Here is a 9539-nt window from a genome sequence, read left to right as displayed (position 1 = left end):
CAGCTGCTGGGAATTGCAGAGTTTGTATTGTAAATAAAAAGTTTTACACTCTTACAGGCATAATGGAAGCTTAATAGCAGCAATCACCTTTGGTGCCACAGATTTTTTTTTTTTTTTTTTTTTTTTTTTTTTTTTTGACAGGGTCTTTGTCGCCTTGGCTGTCCTGGAACTCACTCTGTAGGCCATGTTGGCCTCCAACTCACAAATATCTGTCTCCTTCTGCCTCCTGAGTGCTGAGTCTAAAAGCATGTAAAGATTGCATTGTGGAACACAAACAAGTCCATCACATCATTAGTATTTAGTATTAGTCTTTAATAATGGTAAAACTATTTGTATAATAAAGGACTTTGATTTTTGTTTGCTTGTATTTTTTGAGACAGAGTCTCATGTAGCCTAGAATGGTCTTGAATTCACTACGGAGCTAAGTATAAAATGAGGCAGGGAGTCAGATACACTCCATCAGCCTGTTGAGATTGACTTTGTCTGCCTATCTTCCTCAGTTTTCTTAAGAGCATGATCAGGAACTTCAAGTTCTTCTTAGCTCCATTCAGAGCAATCTTTTGTGGTAAATTTAATCAATTTAGAAACTCTTGAGATGCAGTCAGAGGTTTATCTCCTAGAGGTTTATCTTTCTTGATCTGTCCGTTGACAGACAAGATTACCCACTGGCCAGATGTGGTGGTGCAAGTCTTTAAGATCAGCATATGGGGCTGGGGAGATGGCTCAGCAGTTAAGAGCACTGAGTAGGTGACCCTGGTGTCCAGGAGGAAGGAGATGTGTTGCCCTGATTCTATGATGACTACCCGGGGCTTCTTGTGGAAGATGGTGGTGGTTCAGCCAAGGAAGTCCAGGCCTCCTCCTTCATCAGGCCTAAGAGGTCAGCTAGAGGGTGATTTCGACCTGATGTCCCCGTGATGTGAGGGACATGGGGGCAGTCAACAGCCCAATGTCCCTTTTAATGGCACCTTGTCTATGGTTGAGGTGGTTTACAAGGCTCAGGCAGGCCTAGGCCTTAAAGACTGAGGCTGGGGGTACCTCTGCCTCCAAGAGTAGCAGAGGGGCGCCAAATGCTCAATAGCCACTTCCTCAGACTCAGGGGAAACTTACCTAATGCCGCTGGTGGATGGGGGGCTGGGGTGAATGGGCGCTGAGCTATTGGTGAGTCAGAAGGCGAGTCTGCTGCAGATGAACTGGAGGTGAAGGATAGGATCCCAGTATGGCTCAGACCCCAAGGGGGAGCACAGACAGGAGGAGGAGCCTTTTCAGGTCAGGACACCATGAATGTTACAGTTCTGAGGGGAAAGGTGTCCTGGCAGATGGGAGCCAAAGAACAGCACAAAGTCACACCACACACCAAACCTCACAAGAGATTTATTGGGACAAGCACATAGAGGTAGCTGCCAGTGATCTGGAAAGAAGTAGCCAAGAAGAACCGAGCTGGAGGTGGACTTTTTATGGGGTTTCTTGGGGAAGGGGGCGGGCACAGAGCTTTCCAGGGTGAGGATTGGTGGGATTTGAAGTCCGGATCTTGGGGCAAGCTCAGGGATTGGTGAGATTTGAAGTCCTGAGCTTGAGCTCTTTTCCCTTATGGGGCGGAGCTTAATTTGCAGTTTTGGCCTATAGGAAGTTCTGTAGGTGGAGCCTAGTGGTTGGAGGGCCTCAGGGGCGGGGCTTGACCGCTGGGTGCGCTTTGAGCGGCTTATATTTACTATCAATACAGTCAGATTAACTTTTCAAGGTGAATTCCAGGAAAATTTAAATGACAATGTGCGTCACATTTTATTTGTACTTGACATACTCGTTAACAGAAGGTTTCTGTTAGATTTCTGTTAACTTCTCTGTTCAAAAGTTCTAGGGCCAAAGATCAAAGACAAAACGCACCCCCCACACCCCCCCACACACAAGAAAACGTTACTTGAAATTTAAAAATAACTGTCATCGTTTTCTTTACATTTGTGAGTAATATAGTCCTGTATACAATTCATAATTCACATGACATAATTCACATAATGAACAGGACTAAATCCTAATCTCGTCATCCACCTGGAGTGAGCTTTACCTTCGGACATAGTGGTCAACTCATGTAATCTCAGCGCTTTGGAGCCCAGGCAGAGGGACTGTCATGAGTTCGAGGCCAGCGTGGGTTTGTCTTGAAAAACAAAATACAAAACAAAACAGAAAATATTTCGCAGCGGCCACTTTTCGGGGTAGTCAGCCTTTCTCAAGTCATCGGTTGGTGCTATCTGTGGCCAATCAAGGCACGATGATGGGGCGGGGACTGAGGTGCGACCCAATCAGGCGCGCATCCCGGGCACAGGGGCGGGCCTTCGCGGGTTCGCTGGTTCGCGGGGCTTTGTCTCGCGCCATCTTAACATTTGATCGGTCAGCTGAGCCTGGCTGTCGGGGTGCATCAGGCCAGTATGCTGCCGGAGGCGGACGGGGGCGCCATGGTGAGTGCTGCCCGCAGGAACCGGCAGGGTTCGGGTTTCCTCCGCCTTGCCGTGTGCAGGCGGTTCGGCTCCGGGAGGCCTGTGCAGGGCTGAGCTCACAGCCTGTCTCCCTAGGTCTTGACGTGGCTGAGCCGCCTCACTCCCTGACTGTGCAGGGACACTTGTCCTTCAGCCTCATCCTTCTCTTGGTCCAGACTCCGGTGCCACAGCTGCTGTGCCTGGTGTCCCACGGTCTAGCAGTGACAGCCCTGAATGCTGGAGCAGCCTGAGGTGTGGCGTGAGCCTGGGCTGGGACATCTCCTGGCCTCCCCATTATCAGCAAGGCTCTTATGTATTGGCTTGTGTGGAGAGTGTAGTGAGAGAGAGCACGGTAGCATCTCTCCCTCTTCCACACTGGATTCACGTCCTTTGCTGTAGTGATGTATCAGCTCCCTATGGCTCTGGAGACGCCTATTCCATTTTCATAACTTTTGTGAAGTGTATGTGCTTGGTAATCGACTGTCAGCTCGATGGGATTGACTGCTGCCTGCGTTAAAAACACACTTTTGGCTGTGTGAGGGCCTTTCCAGAGGTGACATTCCAATGGCTCTGGCCTCATGAATCGATTAATCCCTTCGTGAATTCACAGTGTGATATGTGTTACTGGTGGGGCAGAGTTGTAGGAAGTTAGTCCTAAGTGTGGCCATGGGCATCCAAAGAGTCTGTGCCCTTCTTTACAATGGGGCACAGAAAAATTTCAAACCCCACTTATAATCCCCGTTTCCCCTAACTTTGTAAAATTTCAAATAGAACTCAAAACAGTTAGTAGAACAAATCAGAATTCCCGCCTCTTTAGTCTGTAGCTATAATTTAAATTATATACCATGGAACTTGTAAGTTTCAAGTTGATACTATTGAAAGTGTCTTCCTAAGACTGTCCTATGGAGGGAAGAAACTTAATAAATGCTATAAACAGCAGAGCTTGTGTTAGTATTTGGTGTGTTGCTGTGATATTGTCTTAACAGTTTTACAGTTTTTTTTTTTTTTTTTTTTTTTGAGGCATTTTCCAGCATTTGCTTTTATGACAGCAGAAGGTTTGGGGCATGGCATTTGCCAGTCGTACAAGACGACAGTGACTTCTTTGCCGGAGAGAGGAGATGGGGTGGGCGTGTCGTTCCGTTGAATTTTGCTTTAGTTCATGTGTGGTTGCAGTGTGTCCAGCACAGACGTGGCTCTAAGTCACTCACGCGGCATCTCCTTTGTATGCCTTGCATGCCTTTATAGAGGAACTTGCAGCCTGAGAGTGTGGAGGACTCCTTGAGTCAACTCCCCAGTCGGTGTCTTGAAACCAGAAAGCGTAAGAGAAGCTACAAGAAGAGGTCAGACACCTATAGTCACTGGAGTTGGTCCCAGAGGAATAGAGCAAGAAAACACACGGCACCAGTAAAGGTAAAAAGGAAACTAGAGAAGGTCACGTATGTGCGTGGTGTCTGCCTGATCCCCTTACCTCATCTAAAACAGTAGCGTGAAATTATAAGTATGCAGCACACTCTTTATCTAAACGTGATTTAGTGTAACACATCATAGCAATCGACAACCGAAAGTCCACAAGAGTGCCGTCCCGATGGATCAGTGGGTGAAGGACTCAGTCCTGGCGACGTGAGTTGGATCTCCAGGACCCATATGGCGAAAGGAAAAAACCAGGTCCCACAATTTGTCCTTAGACCTCCTTTTGTGATGGAGAGATACAACAGTATAGGAACATGAGGTTACATTGTCCTTGTAATTAATGTCACACTTGATTAAAAAAAAAAATCAGCATTTTTATTTCCTGAGACTGGAAATAAGGCATCTCCGTCCTCACCGCCTCTGTTGTCACTGTCCTAGAGGTACTTTCCGCAGCCTTTGGCAGCAGTCTAAGAGCAGCACGACTAAGGGTCATGTAAATTGGAAGGAAGAGGGTCATAACCACATGCGTTTGGAGATGAGGTGACACTATGTTCTTTAAAAATATGACCCATGAAAATGTTGAGCAAAATAACAGAGGTCAGAAATAAAATCACCTGTGTTTCTCTACACAGAGGAGCAGTCCAGAAATGAAGCTGAACAATTCCACTAGTTGATACCAAAAGCAAAATATTCAAAAATATTTTAAAAAAGTCCAAACCTTAAGAAAGATGTTAAGTCTTGATTGTGGAAGGCTAGACTATATGGTTTGTTTTGGGGTTATCAGGGGGGCCTGCACTTTCGTTTTTTTTTTTTTTGTTTGTTTGTTTTGGTTTGGTTTTTCCAGACAGGGTTTCTCTGTATAGCCCTGGCTGTCCTGGAACTCACTTTGTAGACCATGCTGGCCTCGAACTCAGAAATTTGCCTGCCTCTGCCTCCCGAGTGCTGGGATTAAAGGCGTGCACCACCACGCCCGGCTCAGGCCTGCACTTTCATAGGAGGAGGTAGGGATTGTGCTTTTGTCATTTACGTCATTACAGATTTTCTCAGAATGAGCCCCACACACTCAGATGTTTGTTACTGTCTCCACTGCTATAGATAGAAGAAAGAGGTCCACAGAGAGGGGCCTCCTAACGTGGAACAGCAGGTACTGACCCTCCATTGTCTTTCTCTCCAGGACCCCATCTGCTGTACCAATGGGTACTTAAAGAGGGGAATCTGGGATCTGAGGCCCTGAACAAGGAGGCTAGGGATTCCATAGTGTGAGGGAAGGTGGCTCTGAGGAGTTGTATCTGAGGCTGTCCTCTGGTCTACATGCACACACGCTCTTTGGTCAAGCCAAGCTAAGTGGGAGATTATAAGTCTGATTATTTGGATTGACTACAAGTAGGTATTTGACTTTTTCGTCAGAGGTAGGGATGGCAGATTTGCTGTGGACAAATTTATATGGCGAGGCTGACCACTAAAACCAAATGCCACTTTGAGATAGGGCTCATGGAAGGTAACTGGTTTAAAAGGTGCTAGTCCCTAATCTCATGGGACTAATGGCCTTTAAAAGAAGAGGGAGGGAGATCTTCCTCACTGCACTGTGTGAGGACACCTCAGGGAGGTAGCCTGTGTCAGCTTGGAGGAGCTTCGGCAGGAACTGAGTCAGGTGCTGTCTGGATCCGGCAGAAGAGAACACGAAGTGTATGTTACGGAAGCCCAGAGCTGCCGATGCAGGGAGGGACCTGCACTGGGGCAAACAGAGCCAGAACTAATCCCACCCCGTTTTTGCTTCTTCAGTTCTCTATAAGAATTCTGAAATATCCATTTCCACATTTATGAACTTGATGCTTCCATTGCGCTACTGTTAAGTTAGTTTTCTGACCTCCAGAGAGTCAGTGTCTTCATGATTATAAAGTTATACTCCATGAATATGGTCCTCTCTTTACTTCTTTTTTAGAATATCCCTCACCTTTTATAAATATTTTCACATGTAGCGTTTAATGTTTGTACAGTTTTAGTTTATTGAGATTTCTATTCGAAATGATTTACTGGAGCCTCTCAGGTGTTTTTACTTCTAAATGATAAGGACATCAGAACCCTCATCTTTCTCTTGACATTTAACTCGGTTGGCACATCTTATATGGTGCTGGTGCTCAGAGATGTGGCTCTCTCTCTCTGAGGATGGTTGAGTTTTGTAGACAGGGTCTTGTCTTCCGATAGGCTTAAAAGCTTGAGTTGAGGAGAAATGTCTCATTACAGGGGTTGGTGTCATTTGAGGATGTGTCTGTGGACTTCACCTGGGATGAATGGCAGGACCTGGATGACGCTCAGAGGAAGCTCTACAGGGACGTGATGCTGGAGACCTACAGCAGCCTGGAGTCCTTGGGTGAGTGAAAGACCCCAGAGTATTAAAAACACTTCCTTTGTTAGTAAGAACAGTAGCCATGTCTGAAGTTTGTTTAGCCACTGTCACGATCGCCTAACTTGTCAGCAAGAAAGACACGCCACAACAGGATCCTTCTGCAGACGTTTTTAAACGGGTTTTATTGCTGAAGCGAAAAGACCCCGAGCCTGGAAACTGGTGCTGCTTAAATAGGCCTAAGAGGAATGTGTCACTCTATGATTGGTGCTCACTAAATACCCTCATTTGCATGCTCCGGGCTTGAGCTGTGACTCATCATCTATGCTCTTTGAGCATGTGCACAACAGTTGTCAGTTAGTTGTCAGTTAGTTGTCAGTTAGTTGGCTGACGCCCTTCGGGCTCAGGTGCCATCTTATAATGGTGAATGTGGCTTCCCACAAGCCACACACTCTGTGTGTGTGTGTGTGTGTGTGTGTATAAAACTACCTCCAGAAATTGGCAGGTCTATGCAGACATATCACATCTTTATAGTGTGAGCATCTCTATTAGCTATTTTGTGGCACGGAATTATTTTAACCATGGTCATGCTTGTGTCCTGTAGAAAACTGAAGTTATATGGGCCATCGAGCTGCACCCCTGTGTGCATCAACCGTCTTCTCTCTGTCCCTCCCTCACACGCTCTAATAGGCGTTGTCACCTACTCTTGCTTCTATTTCTGTGAGTGCCAGTTTGTCTCCCACATATAAACAAGGATGTGCAATGTTTGTCCTTTTATGCCTGACTTACTTAGCAAAAACATCCTTCAGGTCCAACCCGAGATAAGTTTGGGTTTGTTAGTGAATAGTATTCCCTTATACTTTTTTTTTTTACAAAAAGATTCATTTATATGTGTATTTTATATATATGGGTACTTTGTCTGCATATATAACGGAAGATAGCACCAGACTTGTAAGTTGTCATGTAGTTGCTGGGAATTGAACTCAGGACCTCTGGAAGAGCAGACAGTGCTCTTAACCACTGAGCCATCTCTCCTGCCCATAAATACTTTTTTTTTTTTTTAAGACGAGCTCATATAGCTCATTATTACCTTGAACTCATAATCTTTCAAAATACTGATTTCATTTTCTTTTAGTATATTCAGTGATAGCCAAGCTATAAAGGTGGTTCTATTTCTAGTTTTTAAACGAACTTTTATACAGTTTTTCATAGGAGTGATTTGATATTCCCAGCAACAGCGAAGGATAAATGAGTCTTTCTCTGCGTCCTCATTAGCGTTTGCTGCTCACGGTGTTTGGAATATTGCAGCTGCTCGTATAGTTACACTTGGTCGTGGTTTTCATTCACCTTTTCTAATGTTTACAGGTACTGGCTCCTTTTTGGTGGGTTTCTGTGTTATTTGTATGCCTTTGGGAAAATGCCTGCTCAAGTCATTTGCTCAACTTTATATGACCTGTTGTTTTTGTTTTTGTTTTTGTTTTGTTTTGTTTTTCTGTTCTTAACTTCCTTATGTAGTCCAGGAATCAGCTCCTTTATAGTTGCGGACCTTTCATTGGCTGTGAGGTTGACCTTCACTCTAACCTTGGCTTTTCTTTAGGGAGGGTTTTGTGTTTGAAACCCCCCCCCCCCCCCGTTGTCAGTTTTTTGTTGTAGAGGGTTGTGGTTTGAGGTGGTGTCACCTGTGTCCTGGGTCTGATGGCGCGGGTCTGTGCTTCCAGCACCCTGGTAATCGAGGAGGAGGCATTACTTGTGCCCAGGACTTCCAGAGCCACCTGGCAACATGGAGACGCCAATCTCAAAAAGGGAAACAAATCTTTGAATCAGTATTCAGCTTCCCTGTATTTTCTTCCAGTAGTTTCAGATCTTGCATTTATGTTTTTGATATATTTTAATTAGATTTCTGAATACGGAAGGATATAGGGGGTCTGATGTCTTTACCAGTTATTGAAGAGAGCTTCCTTTCTAAATGTTCCTGCTGCCTCTGGTGAAAACTGGGTGGCCTTAAGGTCTGGGTTTGTTTCTGTTGTTTCATTGGCTGTTTGTCTACGTTTATGCCAGTTCTGTCCTGTCCTACCATGTTGCTGTGTGCTGTCACTCTGTCTTATGTCTTACTGTGTTCCTGTGTGCTGTCGCTCTGCCTTATGTCTGTGTTCCTGTGTGCTGTTGCTCTACCATAAACAAGGACGGATTTACTTGGTTTTACAAGGATGCTCCAACTGCCTGGGGGTCTTTTGTGTTTCTCTTTGAAGATTAGGATTGGCTTTTTTTCTAGATCTATGAAAATGCTGTTGGTACTTAGATTCCATTAAATTGGTAAGTCAGTGTGAGGAGTAGTGTGGACATTTCATCAGTATTGAAGTCTATTTAATAGTGTGTGTGTGTGTGTGTGTGTGTGTGTGTGTGTGTGTGTATGTTTTGTGTGGTAAAGATTTATTAAGGGGGAACAGGTAGAAGAGGTTTAGTACTTCATGATGCCAGTGTGTTGGTCAACTCCAACTTCCTTTGGGCCCTGGTATGTGTCCTCACACCCCTCTTGATGAACTTGAGTGTCCTTGGAGTCACTGCAGATCTGATGGGGTGCCACTCAAAGCGCAGAAACTGCACATTCCCACAAAAATGTGGTGTGCCGTCAGCCATGACAGACATTGGCCTTGTCAGCGGGAACTCGGCTTGTTCATATTCTTTCTCATTTTGTGGCCAACAGCCACGGCATAGCCTGGAGCCATGGCTGCTGCTCTGCAATGGTGGCAACAGTGGGTCCCTCTTCATTTCTGTCGCAATGGTCCTTTATGCACTGTCTGTTTGTTTTGTAAAATTTGAATAGTATTAATGTCTTTTCTTTTTTAAAAAGGACTTATTAACTTTATGTATACGAGTGCTTCATCCGTATGCACACCTGCATGCCAGAAGAGGACATCACATTCCACTGTTGGTTGTGAGCCACCATGAGGTTGCTGGGAACTGAACTTAGGACCTCTGGAAGAGCAGCCAGTGCTCTTAACCACTGAGCCATTTCTCCAGCCCATGTTACTATCTTTCTATCTCAACAATTTCATTAAAGCTACTGGATAGGGCTGGGGAGATGACTCGATTAAAAAATTCTGGTTTTAACATTCATTTGTTCCAATTAATATTTATTTATTTTTTAAAGATTTATTTATTTATTTTATGTATGTGAGTACACAGTGGCTGTCTTCAGACACACCAGAAGAGGGCATCAGATCTTATTACAGATGGTTGTGAGCCACCATGTGGTTGCTGGGAATTGAACTCAGGACCTCTGGAAGAGCAGTCAGTGCTCTTAACCGTTGAGCCAT

General features: G+C 45.0%; 1 protein-coding gene across 2 annotated transcripts in view; it reads left to right on the top strand.

The window, feature by feature from the left end:
* The first annotated feature begins 2374 nt into the window (after nucleotides 1–2374).
* Nucleotides 2375–9539, top strand: part of LOC110331260 (zinc finger protein 39) — a 17237-nt gene continuing 10072 nt past the window's right edge. The window contains exons 1-3 of one of the 2 annotated variants that reach the window (XM_029545646.1): nucleotides 2375–2450; nucleotides 3714–3878; nucleotides 6123–6249. In XM_029545646.1, the coding sequence (XP_029401506.1) occupies nucleotides 2421–2450; nucleotides 3714–3878; nucleotides 6123–6249 (322 nt within the window). In that variant the 5' untranslated portion in view covers nucleotides 2375–2420. The remainder of the gene's footprint in view (nucleotides 2451–3713; nucleotides 3879–6122; nucleotides 6250–9539) is intronic. The other variant, XM_029545647.1, reaches the window with a different exon arrangement.

The sequence above is a fragment of the Mus pahari genome, chromosome 14, assembly GCF_900095145.1.
Source record: "Mus pahari chromosome 14, PAHARI_EIJ_v1.1, whole genome shotgun sequence".
NCBI lineage: Eukaryota > Metazoa > Chordata > Mammalia > Rodentia > Muridae > Mus > Mus pahari.
This window is presented reverse-complemented; position numbering and strand designations above follow the sequence as displayed.